A 16618-nucleotide genomic window follows, 5' to 3' on the forward strand; every position below is an offset into this window, starting at 1 on the left:
TCTTGGTTCCTAAATCATTGAGGAAAGTGGTAGACAAAGAAATCAACATTCCTCTTTCTAATCTTTCTTCATTACTCTTCCTTGACCTGTTCATTTCTGTCTTCTCTCACTTCATGACCCTTCTAATTACCCACATTTTTGATATCACCACCACCTCATGCAATGATGTTCCTCATGCATCACCCAGATCCCACTCCCTCTTATTAAAATCATGTATCTTTGATACCCTGAGAACCATCCTATAATTCTTTGGAATACTCTGTGATTGGGTTCTGACGCAAGCCCAGTTAACCCAGCCTCTCTGGTGCTCATGTGCTGATTTTGATTTGATTTGACTTATTATTGTCACATGTATTGGTATACGGTGAAAAGTATTGTTTCTTGCATGCTATACAGACAAAATATACAGTTCATAGAAAAGGAAAGGAGAGAGTGCAGAATGTAGTGTTACAGTCATAGCAAGGGTGTAGAGAAAGATCAACTTAATGCGAGGTAGGTCCATTCAAAAGTCTGATGGCAGCAGGGAAGAGCTGTTCTTGAGTCAGTTGGTACGTTACCTCAGACGAATGTCGATTGAGAATATGTTACATTGATAATGAAAAAATTCACAATTGGACAACACTTGATAACAATCCCAAGTGTGCTAAGAGTTACATGACCAATCAATTTAAGATTATCAGTCAGGCTCACAATATGGCTCACCTACACTTGGCATAAAGTACACAAATTCCTACACGGAGACCAGTTCACCACAGGCTGAAGAAACGCATCCAGGCATTGCACCATTTATTGAATTAAATGCAAGTGTGGGGGGCAATAGTTCCCTGATGCAACAGCTTGATCAATCAGTATAAATTGTTCGTCCCTTTAAAATCTGTCCTGATGAGTGCAAGATAGAAATTTTAACAGCACGGCCCAGGTTTAGATAAGTAACTGGCTATCTCATAGAAGTCATGATGTGGAGATGCCGACATTGGACTGGGGTAAACACAGTAAGAGTTTTAACAACACCAGGTTAAAGTCCTGACGAAGGAGCAGCGCTCCGAAAGCTAATGATATTTGCTACCAAATAAACCTGTTGGACTTTAACCTGGTGTTGTTAAAACTCTTACTGTATCTCATAGAAGACAGAGGGTGGTGGTGGATGGAAAATTTTCAGACTGAAGACCAGTTACCAGCGGTGTACCACAGGGATCAGTGCTGGGTCCTCTGCTATTTGTGATTTTTATCAATGACTTGGAGGAGGGGGCTGAAGGGTGGGTCAGTAAATTTGCTGATGACACCAAGATTGGTGGAGTAGTGGATGAGGTGGAGGGCTGTTGTAGGCTGCAAAGAGACATTGATAGGATGCAGAGCTGGGCCGAAAAATGGCAGATGGAGTTTAACACTGATGAGTGCGAGGTGATTCATTTTGGTAGGACAAATTTGAATGCGGATTACAGGGTCAACGGCAGGGTTCTGAGGAATACAAAGAACAGTACAGCACAGGAAACAGGCCCTTCAGCCCTCCAAGCCTGTGCCGCTCATTGGTCCAACTAAACCATTCGTTTGTATCCCTCCATTCCCAGACTGCTCATGTGATTATCCAAGTAAGTCTTAAACTATGCCAGCGTGTCTGCCTCCACCACCCTTCTTGGCAGCACATTCCAGGCCCCCATCACTCTCTGTGTAAAAAAGGTCCCTCTGATATCTGAGTTATACCTCGCCCCTCTCACCTTGAGCCCATGACCCGTCGTGATCGTCACCTCCGACCTGGGAAAAAGCTTCCCACTGTTCACCCTATCTATACCCTTCATAATTTTGTACACCTCTATTAGGTCTCCCCTCATTCTCCGTCTTTCCAGGGAGAACAAGCCCAGTCTACCCAATCTCTCCTCATAGCTAAGACCCTCCATACCAGGCAACATCCTGGTAAAACTTCTCTGTACTCTCTCTAAAGCCTCCATGTCCTTCTGGTAGTGTGGTGACCAGAACTGGACGCAGTATTCCAAATGTGGCCTTACCAGTGTTCTATACAGCTGCAACATCATATGCCAACTTTTATATTCTATGCCCCGTCCAATAAAGGCAAGCATGCCATATGCCTTCTTCACCACCCTCTCCACCTGTGCTGCCACCTTCAAGGATCTGTGGACTTGTACACCCAGGTCCCTCTGTGTGTCGATACTCCTGATGGTTCTGCCATTTATTGTATAGCTCCCTCTTACATTAGATCTACCGAAATGCATCACTTCGCATTTATCTGGATTAAATTCCATCTGCCATTTCTCCGCCCAATGTTCCAGCCTATCTATATCCTGTTGTATTCTCTGACAATGTTCATCACTATCCGCAACTCCAGCAATCTTTGTGTCGTCTGCAAACTTACTGATCACACCAGCTACATCTTCCTCCAAATCATTTATATATATCACAAACAGCAGAGGTCCCAGTACAGAGCCCTGCGGAACACCACCATTATCAGTAACCCCCACAGCTTGCCCCCTGGACTTGCAGAATCTCACTAGCTGCTCTGTCTGGAGACCTGTGTTTAACCTGTGTTTAATGCTCCCTCCACCACATTGTCTGTACCTTGAAGACCTGGCTGGTTGTAGGGATTCGCATTCTAATTAGTATTCTGTAACTTGATTTCTGTGTCTCTGTGCACTGTTTGAGAGTACATTTCCATTCCATCTGACGAAGGAGCAGCGCTCCGAAAGCTTATGGTATTTGCTACCAAATAAACCTGTTGGACTTTAACCTGGTGTTGTGAGACTTCTTAGTGTGAACACCACTAGTCACAGTCCTCCAACCGGAAAAAAACCCCTCCACTGCTACCCTCTGTCTTCTATGGCTAAGCCAGTTCTCCACCCATCTAGCTAGCTCACCTTTTATCCCGTGAGATTTAATCTTTTGCACCAGCCTGCCATGAGGGACCTTGTCAAACGCTGTACTAAAATCCATGTAGACGACATTCACGGCCCTTCCCTCGTCAATCGTTTTTGTCACCTCCTCAAAAAACTCAACCAAATTTGTGAGGCATGACCTCCCTCGTACAAAACCATGCTGTCTATCACTAATGAGATTATTCAGTTCTAAATGCGCATATATCCTATCTCTAAGAATCTTCTCCAACAACTTCCCTTCCATGGACGTCAAGCTCACCGGCCTATAATTACCCGGGTTATCCTTGCTACCTTTCTTAAATAACGGGACCACATTTGCTATCCTCCAATCCTCTGGGACCTCACCTGTGTCCAGTGAAGAGACAAAGATTTCTGTTAGAGGCCCAGCAATTGCATCTCTCGCCTCCCTGAGGAGCCTAGGATAGATGCCATCCGGCCCTGGTAATTTGTCTGTCCTAATGTTTCCTAAAAATACCTCACACTTCCTCCCTTGAAATTGAGATTTTTTCTAACGGGTCAACACATCTCTCTGAGACAATACCAGTCAACATGTCCCTCTCCTTTGTGAACACTGATGCAAAGTATTTGTTTAGGATCTCACCTACTTCCTTTGGTTCGAAGCATAATTCCCCTCCTTTGTCCCTGAGAGGTCCGATTCTTTCCCTAACAACCCTCTTGTTCCTAACATATGTATAAAATGCCTTAGGATTCTCCTTAATCTTGTCTGCCAAGAACATTTTGTGACCCTTTTTTGCCCTTGTAAGTCCCTGTTTGAGTTCTTTTCTACTTTCTCTGTATTCCTCCAGTGCTCCATCTGTTTTTAGCTGCCTGGACCTCCTGTATGCCTCTTTTTTCTTTTTGATTAAACCCACAATTTCTCTGGTTATCCACGGCTCTCGAATCCTACCTTTCCTATCCTTCCTGCAGTCCGATCAACTGCTCCTTAAAAGACTCCCACATGCCAGATGTGGATTTACCCTCGAACAGCCTCTCCCAATCAACAGCCTCCAAATCCTGCCTAATCCAGCTGTCGTTAGCCTTCCCCCAATTCAGTACCTTACCCATAGGACAACACTCATCTTTTTCCATGACTATCCTAAAGTTTACAGAATTGTGGTCACTGTCTGCAACTTTGATGACCTGACCGGGCTCATTCCCCAGTACTAGGTCCAGTATAGCCCCCTCTCTAGTTGGACTGTCAACATATTGTTCCAAAGAACCTTCCTGTACGCATTTTATAAATTCTTCCCCGTCCAGGCCCCCAGCCCTAAGCGATTTCCACTCTGTGTGAGGGAAATTAAAATCTCCCACTACAACAACCCTATTTTTTCTGCACCTGTCCAGAATCTCCTTACATACCCGTTCCTCAAGTTCCCGTGGGCTGTTGGGAGTCCTGTAGTATACCCATATCCATCAGCCCTTTTTCTTTAAACCAGGAGGTTGAGGAGCGACTGATAGAAGTCTCCAAGATTATGAGAGGCGTGGATAGTCAGAAGCTTTTTCCCAGGGTGGAAGAGTCAATTACTAGGGGGCACAGGTTTAAGGTGCGAGGGGCAAGGTTTAAAGATTTAATATATGAGGCAGATATTTTACACAGAGGGTGGTGGGTGCCTGGAACTCGTTGCCGGGGGAGGTAGTGGAAGCGGATAAATTAGTGACTTTTAAGGGGCATCTTGACAAATACATGAATAGGATGGGAATAGAGGGATATGGTCCCCGGAAGGGTAGGGGGTTTTAGTTCAGTTGGGCAGCATGGTCGGTGCAGGCTTGGAGGGCCGAAAGGCCTGTTCCTATGCTGTAATTTTCTTTGTTCTTTGACACAAAAAGGTCCAGAGGGGCAATTTTTTCACACGGAGCGTGATGAATGTCTGGAACAAACTGCCAGAGGCAATAGTAGAGGCGGGTACAATTTTGTCTTTTAAAAAGCATTTAGACAATTACTGGGTAAGATGGATATAGAGGGATATGGACCAAACACAGGCAATTGGGACTAGCTTAATGGTTTAAAGAAAAAGGGCAGGTGGATAAGGAGGGCCGAAGGGCCAGTTTCTATGCTATAAATCTCTATGACTCTATAAAAAAGCTCTCTCTTTATCCCCATGCACATACTCCCCACCTCCATCAATGCCAGCTTATACCAACTCTTTCTCCCTGGAAAGATGGAGGCTGAGGGACAACCTGATCAAAGTTTATAAAATTATGAGGGACATAGATGGGGTGAACAGTTGGAAGCTTTTTCCCAGGGCAGAAATGACAATTACAAGGGGGCACAAGCTCAAGATAAGGGGGGAAAGGTTCAGTGGAGATGTGCGGGGCAAGTTTTTTACACAGAGGGTAGTAGGGCCTGGAATGCACTGCCAAGTGAGGTGGTTGAGGCAGTTATGTTAGCCACATTTAAGACTTATCTTGATAGGCATATGAACAAATAGGGAATAGAGGGATATAAGTGGTTGGTTTAGATAGGTGAATGTAATGGGTGCAGGCTTGGAGGGACAAAGGGCCCGTTCCTATGCTGTACTGTTCTTTGTTCATGTCCTCCACCCATACCCCCACCCACCACCCCTTGTATTACTCCTACATTCCAACTCATTTGATATTCTTTGTCAGAATGTTGTTGTAAACTTTGACAGTTCCAATGAGTTTATGCACTTATTACACACAATCATGTTTACTTTTAACAATAGTCTCGCCCGCCAAAAAATTGGAAGTACTGTCTTCAGAGGCGGAATTTAAGGTTTCCTGGTTCATCCACCATTTTGCTCCAACAGAGAGCCTTTGCATCGTGGTGAAAATCTGGTCCCATGGCTCTTTTTATAGCAGTAAGAAGTCTCACAACACCAGGTTAAAGTCCAACAGATTTATTTGGTAGCAAACGCCACTAGCTTTCGGAGCGCTGCTTTCGAAAGCTAGTGGCGTTTGCTACCAGATAAACCTGTTGGACTTTAACCAGGTGTTGTGAGACTACTTACTGTGCTTAACCCAGTCCAACGCCGGCACCTCCACATCACGACTACCATCTTTTTATAGCAGCAAACAAAAGTAACATTTTCAGATAGCAAGTGACAAAGATCTTGCTTCAACCTCTCTAGGATTCCCCGAATCCTCAGATTGCGAGATAGGAACACTAAATGGTGTTCCTGGGATGGAAAGTTTCAGCTCTGAGGAGAGACTGGATAGGCTGGGTTGTTTTCTGTGGAGCTGAGGAGGCTGAATGTTGAAGCAAATCAAGCGGACAAGAAAGGAACAAAGCACTTGCATTTATATAGCATTATTTATAACTTCAGACTTGCACAGCCAATGAAAACGTGTAGTCACTGTTGTCATGCAGAAAATGAGCAGCTGATTTTACAAAGAAAGCTCCCACAAACAGGAATGGAAAATTGACCAGATAATCTGTTCTTTTATGATGTTGATTTCGGAACAAATCTTGGTCAGGGATATTGGGGAGCATTCCTTGCTCTTCTTCAAAATAGGACTTTGGAATCTTTTACATCCACTTGAGAGTCCAGATGGGGCCTCGGTTTAATGTGTAAGGGGACACAAGTTCCACCTGGATACCACAAAATATATGAACGTCTGCTAAAATGATTCCCGATAGCTAATTTTTAAAGATTTTCAAGTTGATGGTATCTTTCCAAATTTCAAATGACTCAGCTACATTTCCTACCCTATCACATACCTGATATTCTGTTTCCACTGCTGAAACGAACAAAGTGGAACAAGCCAAAAAGTAACTCTGTGGATCCATGCTTGTAACATTCTTTGAAAGAAATGAAAGTGTAGACCTGTCACTGTAGCTTTTAGCCCCAAAGTACTAATCCTCAAAGGTTGATCTGAAATCAGATCCTACTTTGAAGCCTGTTTCTATTTTGACAGTGTGCTGTGAACTTAAACCTGATTATCATGCCTTTTAAACTGCCTTCAGTTAACAGATGCCTCAGATATCCTACGCTATGGACACTGAGGGAAAGCCATGCATTCAAGATTATTTATTAGAATTGAGCCATATCTATAAATAGTCTGTCACTGTCGTATCGTATGGGCAGGAGTCTGTGAGAAAGTCACTTGCCTTTTTGTTTGGCAGTTTAGTCTCATCCCATTGACTGTTTTCATTCTGAAGGCCTCCCTCTTTCTGGGCTGTTGATTTGCCCTCAGGCATTTTTCCCAATAGCCATTCCTCACATGTGAGCCCAGACAGCAATTGTAGTAGATATCCGTTCATTGGAAACATGACTGTCAAATATAATCCTGTCCACACCCAGCACCAGATGATGTCCCATTTAACTTTAGAGTCAGTGTCAATGGTTTGGATGCTGCAGTGAGAACCTTTGTCTTTTTTTAATACCTTGCTTTGAAGTAAGGCCAATGAAGCATGAGGGACAATAGCATCAGGCGAGTCCAACTCTGTTGCAACCCAACTGAGAATTAAATAACTTATCACAGACCATGCACTTCTGCTTTCCAAATAAGTATGTTGTATTATCAAATGCCTTTTAAAAGTAAGAATTGAACTTTCAACATTTTGTCAACCTTTTCAATGCTGGTTGGGAAGTTTGATTATTTTTGGCTGAGTACATAGTCTTATCTGCATTTTCCCTGATACCTTTTTGTTGCATAATGCTCTCTGTACTGCAACAGCCTTGCTTATAGTGACAGTTTAATTTGGTTGCATTATCTGAATGGAAGCCATTCTTTAACTCTCTGACTTTGATGCAGCTAACTTTCCCTTAGTTCAGTGTTTTCATTAATATTAATGAATAGCCAAATTTGAGTCTGTTGGGGTACACTGGGTCTTCAGTGGATAAATTCACTGCCTATCTATAAATGTTCACAAAATGTGTCAGAATTTGCTGCCAAAATTCAGACCTTCCTGCATGATCTTTTATGTCTTAGTCATACACCGGAACTCTTATCACATCACCTGCCACGGAATCAGAGCGGGCGAGGGTCCGACAACGGAAATCTCTGTTGACCTCGGGCAGGAATTTCCAGCCTCACTCAAGCGAGGCCATAAAACCCTTCCCACATAGTCATACAGCACAGAAACGGGTCTTTCAGTTTACCATGTTTATGTCGACCATCACATGCCAATCTATACTAATCCCATTCACAATTACTTGGATCATAGCCTACTATGCCTTGACGATTTATCCAGATGCTTCTTAAATGTGAGAGTAGCTGCCTCCACCACCCTCTCAGGTAACGCATTCCATATTTCCAACACCCTCTGGGTGAAAAATTATTTCCTTAGATCCCCTCTAAATAACTTGCTCCTCACCTTAAATCTCTGCCTTCTGGTCTTAGTCACCTCTGCCATGGGGAAAAGATTCTTATGATCTCCCCTAGCTATGCTTCTCATAATTTTGTATACCTCTATCAAATCCCCCCTCAGCCTCCTGTGCTCCATGGAAAACAACACAGTCTAACCAGTCAGTCCTCATAGCTCAAACTTTACATCCCAGGCAGCATCCTGGTGAATCCCCTCTGCACCCTCTCTAGTGCAATCATGTCCTTCCAATAGTGTGGTGACCAGACCTGCACACAATACTCCATCTGTGGCCTAACCAATGTTTTATAAAGTTATATCAAGACCTCCCTGCTCCTATATTCTGTGTCCAGGCTAATAAAGGCAAACATTCCGTTTTCACCACTCCGTCAACTTGCGCTGCCACCTTCAGGAATTTATGGACTTGTACACCAAGGCCCCTTTGTTCCTCAGTACTCCCTAGGGACCTACCGTTCATTATGTATATCCTCCCCTTACTATACCTCCCAAAATACATCACCTCACACATATCAGGGTTAAGTTCCACCTGCTATTGCTGTGCCCAACTTACCAGCTGATCAATACCAAACTGTAACCTAAGACTATCCTCCTCATATCAACAACACTGCCAATTTCTGTGTCATCTGCAAATTTACTAATTATACCTTCTACATTAATATCCAAGTTATTAATGTATATAACAAACAGCAAGGGTCCCAGCACTGATGTCTGTGGTACATTGTGGATCACAGGCTTCCAATCACAAAAGTAATGTTCCACTATCACCCTCTGCCTCTGATTAACAAGCCAATTTTAGATCTGATTTGCCAACTTGCCTTGGATCCTATAGCTCTCAACTTTTGGTCCAGCCTTCCCTGTGGGACTTTGTCAAAGGCCTTACTGAAGTCCATGTAAACCCCAACAATTGCATTACCCTCATCGATATATATTTCAAAAGACTCAATTAAATTAGTTAGACAGGATCTCCCAGCAACTCATCCATGCTAACTATCCTTGATCAATCTGAAGATCGGTTTGCTTCTGCACATATATGGAGTTTGTGCACACATATGATCACATGGGCCACAGGTTGTCTTGTGTTTGGCATCTATCAGCAAATACAGAAATGTAAAAAACAGTTCTTCATGTTATACTATAATTCTAATAGATTCCAACTGTTAGTTTCATTCTGGCAGTGTTTAAAAAGGTTTGCCAATATTTCCTATTAGAAATCATATAGATTTCATGTTGGTATGTCATAAAATGGCAGGCAATGTGTACAATAATTAATCTGCACAGTCTTATCTTTTGGGGGGAACAAGTAAATTGTTGGAGAGAATAGGTAATGTAAATTGTATCAAATTTAAAATGTATTGTTGTGGGGGAATTAAAGTGATGGACACAAAATGGTTGCCTGGCACACAAAATGGTTACCTGGGAAGGGACATTAACAGGCACTGGCTTTTAGCACAGACAGTTACTTAAAAGTTAAAACATGCAGGAACCAAAATGCTGCAGGAAGCCGGTTAGAGCTTGAGGCACTTTAAGATAAGGGCAGACCCAGAACAATGAACCTGATAAACAAGGTCAGCCACAGATGGGGACATAAATACATAAATGCAACAAAATCAGCCACTGAATGTATCGATCGAAACTAGTCATTGATAGAGGAACTGTATCCATTCTATGAAAAATGATATGTTAACTGTCCATGTCTGTACCTGTCTGCTTGTAACAATGTGTTAACTATCGATCTGTCTCCTCAACTTATAACGATGTGTTAACGGCTAATGTCTGGACTATCTATTGTCTAAAAGGTATAAAAATGATCAACTGCTATTATGTAATTGAGAAGGTAGCTGCCAAGTACTGCGGAGTACCAGTGCTTTCTCCCCCAAGCTTCGTATCCGAAATAAAACTGTATTGTTGAACCTCCAGTCTGACTCCGAAGTCACAACAGTATGATACATTCATACCACCCATTAGCATTTCTGTATACTGCTATAGATACAGGAGTAGAAAAGGCAATACTCTTAGAGAATAGTGTCAGAAACCATTGACTCACCTAGGATCTGCTCATGAATGTGATATTGTTTGAAGCATTCCAGAAGTTAGGATTTCTAACAACACATTAAATTTTATTAAGGCAGAGATAGACAGACTGACTAACTGACTGACTGAACTGGACTGACCTCACTCACTCAGTCTCTCACACACTCAGTCTCTCACACACTCTCTCTCTCTCTCTTGTTGGGTAACGGAATCAAAGGTTATTGGGTAAATGGAGACGTGGAATTTCAAACATAAGCAAATCAGCCATGAACTTATTGAATGGTGGCGCAGGCTTGAAGGACTGAATGGCCTCCTTCGGTCCCTATTTCATGTGTTCATATGACAAGAAGGAGGATCTTACTGTACCTGAAACCTGAGGAATGTCACTGATATCAGCGGTTTTTACAGTGGACTTCAAGAAAAGATGACAGACATATTGGATGCTTTAGAGGTTGAGAGGCCCACTGAATGATCAGATAAGAGCTAATTTTCTCAACTGTGTTGGTGCTTGCAAACTTTGCTGAAAGGATGGAGCAGGTGCAGACTGCTTTTCTGTGCTTAAGATGACAGAAGACAGACAAACATTTAATTGCTGGCTCCATGAGTCATAGTCGAACAAAGTTATAATTGTAAGATTGTGTGTGATGTTTGTATTAAGATGTATATCCAGTGTGAAAGCGAACAAGAAGGAGGACAAGATATAATAGCAGTAGAGATGGTGGTAGGTCTCAACTTGGCATAGGTCTTCTTTATATTTTTTACATCCATCCATCTGTTGTCTGACAGATTATTAAGGGTCGCCTCCTGCAAGTAAAGGCCTCTGATTTATGTGCCTTAATCTTGTTGAAACCTGCTACCCTGATATTAAACTATTTTCTTGTGCAAATAGAAAAGTGGACTTGAGATGTAAAATGAAGATGCATCAGTGCAGTAGCAGAACCTGCCTAAACTTTAGTCCAATCTATGTGTTTAGACCAACCCTTAATCATTTAAACATGAGGGAATACAAAGTTTCTTCAGCCTGTCTTCACACCCTAACCATTTATCCCTGGTATCGTAACATGTCACTTGACATCGAACAAATTTTAAGAGATGTTTCAGAAACATAATTTGCTTTACTTTATTATTATTTTTACTGTAGATTTTTATACCTAAACTATTTCATCTGAGTGATTTCCTGTTACCCACAGTCAGCATCACTTTGTTGCAAAGTCGGAATAACTCTTTCTAATTCTAGAAAATGATGAAAAAACTCAATGGAAAACTGTTGTTGCATTTGCAGGTCAATGCTTTCTATTTCTTCTCACCTTCTTCAAATAATATTTTCAAAAATGACTTCCATTCATTTGCTGATACAGCAGAGTGAAATTTATTGTGGGATTTCTTCACTTTCTAGTTTTTTTAAAGTTTCAGATTCACATGTAGATTGAAATAAAGGTTCATTATTGCAAAATATAAAACTCATTCATGTTTTATTCCCTGCATGGAGTGCTATCCATTGTGGAAGCCAAGTTATTGTGTAATCTTGTTAGCAGAAAGCCCTGACTAAAATGGAATTAATTGGTGTGAATTGATTAGCCCTGTTAGAAATCAGTAGGTGGGCTTCTGTCTGATGTCAGCTGACTGTTCATCATCACTTCCTGCAGCCTTTCCTCTCAGACAACATGAGTTAATGGTAATGAAATTTTTTTTTTTCTTTCATTCAATAGGTCATTCCAACAGTAGGGTGCATCCGTGCACTAATGAAGATGATGTATTGTCCCTACTGCCGTGGACTCCCCACTGTGAAACCATGCAACAACTACTGTCTTAACGTAATGAAGGGCTGCCTAGCCAATCAGGCCGACTTGGACACCGAATGGAATCTTTTTGTTGGTAAGAAAAAATTATACATCATTTTGAATAATTCAAAATAATTACGTGGCAATTTCTTTTAAAGCACTGTGCTTGCTAAAAGTATTACAGTAAACCTCTTTCTTGATCACAAGAAATGGCAAAGTGATGCACCAACTGCAGTCAAATGAAAGTAAAATTGACCAGGATGTAAAACGAATAGTCAATCTAAACACGTCACTTTTCCTCCAATGGACTCACTGGAAGTTGTTTCCTCCAATCATCGACCTGCAAACTGAAATTTACTAATTTATAATTTTCCTGAAGAATTTACACGTGACAGCAATCTCCTGGGATAATACAGGGAGCACTTGAGTACTGCTTTCAGGACAGTACATGTTCCAGCCTCAGACTTCCTGGAAATAATTTTACAGAAGAGTCCCTTTTAAATATACAGTATCAAAACTTATGGATGGCCTGTGCATTACCTTCCAAGTTACTACACTGCCATGTGAGTGAATAACTTACATTGCTTCCACACTTTCAGGCACATAATTGAGAGAAAACCAAATAACAGAAAATGCTGCAAAATCTCAGCAGGTCTGGAAGCATCTGGAGAGAGAAACAGAGCGAGTCCGTGTGACTCTTCAGAGCTGAAAAGGGGTAGAAATGTGTTGGATTTTATACTGTTGAGGTGACAGGATGGAGTATGTGGAGCAGAATAGAAGTTGGGGATCGGTGAAAGCTCAGGAGAGATTTGACAAATGTTTTGGACACAGGACAAAGGGAGTGGTGCAGGCAAACACAGACTGGGTGATTACTTTGTGGAACACTTTAGCTTAATCCGTAAGCATGACTCTAACCTTCCTGTAACATGTCATTTCAATTCACCATCTTGCTCTCATATTCACATTTCTGTCCTTGGCCAGCTACGGTGTTCCAGTGAAGTCCACTGCAAACTGGAGGAACAGCACCTCACCTTCTGATTAGGCACTTTACAACCTTCTGGACTTAAGATTGAGTTCAGCATCTTCCACCATGAACTATGTTCTGCATTTTGCTATATGTATATTTTCCCACTCTCTCCTTGCTGATGCCAGTTTATAACTTCTTCTTATGCATTGCTTTCAGAGAACATGGCCCTTGTTCTGCTATTAGCACATTCTGCGAGCTGATCTTCATGCCATTATTAGCACCTACCTTTGTCTTCAACACTATCATTACCACATCCGTTGTCTTATCTCCTTAACAATTCTATCAAATCTATCGTGAGCTTCCACCTATCCCCGATCTATTTTGCTTCACCTGCTCCACCCTCTCTCTTCAACAGTAAAAACCCAACATATTTCTGCTTCTCTTCAGCTCTGAAGAGTCATATCCAGTTGTTTCTCTCTCCCTAGATGTTGCCAGACATACTGAGATTTTCCAGCACTACTTGTTTTTATTTCCCCAGCTACCGCACCATTTTGCTGTTTTATGAGATAACACCAATCCCAGTTTTATGCATTGGATTACAACAAACGGTGACCTGTGCAAAGAATAAAACAAAAAGGACCGATGCACTTTTCTTTATCTTGCTCCTGCAATTCAATGTATCAACGCATTATGTCCTGCAGAACTAAGAGAAAAGAAAATATTATTTACCTGTCATTTGCTTGCGACCTCGAGTAAAAGGCTCAGGGGGAGGATGACGTCTTAGATAGTCACCTTGCATGCTATTAATAGCTGTAGATGTGTGATGTGTTTCTGAGCAAAAGGCGCTCTTCATTCTTCACTGCAGCAGATGTATTTCAACTCCATGAATTAAAATGAACGACACCAGCCTCTTGTCTGAATTGAAAGCCAGCACGAAAAAGAATGTACTCTGGTTATTATATCAATTAATTCAGCTCTGGTATTTGAGAGACAAATTAGGGATAAAATGGGCGATGCATACCACCTGCACACAAAGTACCGAAAGATACACTTTTAAAACTGAGGCATGGTTGGTGATTAAAAACTCAACTCAATTTAAGACATCTGGTAGGAGTCTGCAGTTGAATTAATTCTGTAATAGTTATTGGTCTGGTGACTTATTTCCATCAAATTGTTTGTTCAGAAGTGGGTACTTTAAGGCCTGTATTATATTGAGGTTTTGCAGAAATGTGGGTGGAATTTTTTGGTCCCACCAACGACAGGAATCATGGTGGGCTGGACTGGAAAATTTGGAGTGTGGCCAAAAGTCGGAATTCCACGGTGGGAATAGGAAAATAAGTTGCAGTTTTCCCGTCAATACTTCCACGGGGGTTCATGATAGATCATCTTTCTCACTGGTGAATGTTACTGGATTGTAATTTGCATGTCATGAATACTTATTAACAGGGTTACAGACTGGAATCTTGCAGCCCCGTGAAATCTTCCGCCCCGCTCGCAAAAAATCAGACCCTTCTGTTTCTGTGCACCCAGCAATCCCTTTCACTTACCTGCTATTAGATTCTGCCGTCACCATGTTGCACCTGTTAATTCTCAGATACTTTCGACCAATTTGCTTACTCCAAGGTTTTACCCTGGTGCCCTTATTTGCAAGATGGACAAAGGACAAACACAAGTAAAGGTTCAATAAGTTTATTAATAATAACACTATTAACCCTTAAATTACCTACATAAAACAAGAGGATACCCCAGATTCAAGTATACTACCCGCAAAGATGGTTTGGTTAAACTGCAGGCTCAATTCTCTGAGTCCCACTGGTCCATCGTCACGAAGGTGAGTCTCAATGGCAGCTTCTTCCTTCCTTCCCTGGGCAGTCTTCCGGATGGTCAAGGTCGCCTCCCTCATTGAGTCTTCGCCGCTAGTGGTCCTTTATCCCCCTGCCTGCCTGCCTTTCCAGAAACTTCTCTGGTTTCCGGCCAATGAGGTCCCAGGAGGGAATTCCAACACTCAGTGAGTTTCTTGATGTTTGCCTGACAGGACACCGGGGCCCGCCCCCAGGTGTCCATCTCCATGCTGCTGCTTACATGTAACCTGTTGCCAGATGAGGTAACTGCAGGAACTCCAGGTGACAGAAAGTCTGGCCCGATCTGGGCTTCTAACAATAATCATGATGTGGAGATGCCGGTGTTGGACTGGGGCAAACACAGTAAGAAGTCTCACAACACCAGGTTAAAGTCCAACAGGTTTATTTGGTAGCAAAAGCCACTAGCTTTCGGAGCGCTGCTCCTTCGTCAGGTTAGTGGGAGTTCTGTTCACAAACAGGGCATATAAAGACACAAACTCAATTTACAAAATAATGGTTGGAATGCGAGTCTTGACAGGTAATCAAGTCTTAAAGGTACAGACAATGTGAGTGGAGAGAGGGTTAAGCACAGGTTAAAGAGACATGTATTGTCTCCAGCCAGGACAGTTAGTGAGATTTTGCAAGCCCAGGCAAGTCATGGGGGTTACAGATAGTGTGACATGAACCCAAGATCTTGGTTGAGGCCTTCCCCATGTGTGCGGAACTTGGCTATCAGTCTCTGCTCAGCGACTCTGCGTTGTCGTGCGTCGTGAAGCAGTGTTCACCAGGCAAGAGTGTTATCTTCCTGTTGGGGAACACTTCAGCGGTCACGGGCATTCGGCCTCTGATCTTCAGGTAAGCGTTCTCCAAGGCGGCCTTCACGACACACGACAATGCAGAGTCACTGAGCAGAGACTGATAGCCAAGTTCCGCACACATGAGGACGGCCTCAACCGGGATCTTGGGTTCATGTCACACTATCTGTAATCCCCATGACTTGCCTGGGCTTGCAAAATCTCACTAACTGTCCTGTCTGGAGACAATACACATCTCTTTAACCTGTGCTTAACCCTCTCTCCACTCACGTTGTCTGTACCTTTAAGACTTGATTGCCTGTAAAGACTCACATTCCAAGCATTATTTTGTAAATTGAGTTTGTGTCTTTATATGCCCTGTTTGTGAACAGAACTCCCACTTATCTGACGAAGAGCAGCGCTCCGAAAGCGAGTGGCTTTTGCTGCCAAATAAACCTGTTGGACTTTAACCTGGTGTTGTGAGACTTCTTACTGTTCTAACAATAGGCCTGGGCATTTCAATGGGGTGCGATGATGTAATGCTGGGTCTCAGTAGAGTGCGATGATCTTTGATGGGCCAGGCACAGACATGTTTGTGTATTTGTATAATTGGCCTGCCCGAGTTTTGACTGTGTTTGATTTTAGTATGCCCAATTCTTTAATTTAGGATATCCAATTTAATCAGCCTTAAAACTAGGCCCTGATTATATTACCACAACCATTCACACTGCTCTTCTCCCTGGCACTGACAATGTATTGTGCAGCAGAGGGGCCACAAAGACATGATGGAAGTTGGGGGGTTAGGAGGTGAAGTCCAAAGGGGTAGGCCCGCATCAGGACAGCATGGTGGCACAGTGGTTAGTACTGCTGTCTCACAGCGCCAAGGACCAGGTTAAATTCTGGCCTTGGGACTGTCTGTGCAGAGTTTGCACATTCTCCCTGTGCCTGCATGGGTTTCCTTCAGGTGATCCGGTTTCCTCCCACAATCCAAAGATGTGCAGGTTAGGTTAATTATTCATGTTAAAGTGTCCC

General features: G+C 42.6%; 1 protein-coding gene across 2 annotated transcripts in view; it reads left to right on the forward strand.

The window, feature by feature from the left end:
- The window catches only part of gpc6a (glypican 6a), a 1457751-nt gene that overhangs the window by 787999 nt on the left and 653134 nt on the right, over nt 1–16618 (forward strand). For both annotated transcript variants that reach the window (XR_013498862.1, XM_078221645.1), the window contains exon 4: nt 11913–12078. Coding sequence is in view for 1 of the 2 variants with exons in the window: in XM_078221645.1 (XP_078077771.1) it covers nt 11913–12078 (166 nt within the window). In the remaining variant the exon portion in view is untranslated. The remainder of the gene's footprint in view (nt 1–11912; nt 12079–16618) is intronic.

The sequence above is a fragment of the Mustelus asterias genome, chromosome 10 (assembly GCF_964213995.1).
Source record: "Mustelus asterias chromosome 10, sMusAst1.hap1.1, whole genome shotgun sequence".
Classification (NCBI taxonomy): Eukaryota; Metazoa; Chordata; class Chondrichthyes; order Carcharhiniformes; family Triakidae; genus Mustelus; species Mustelus asterias.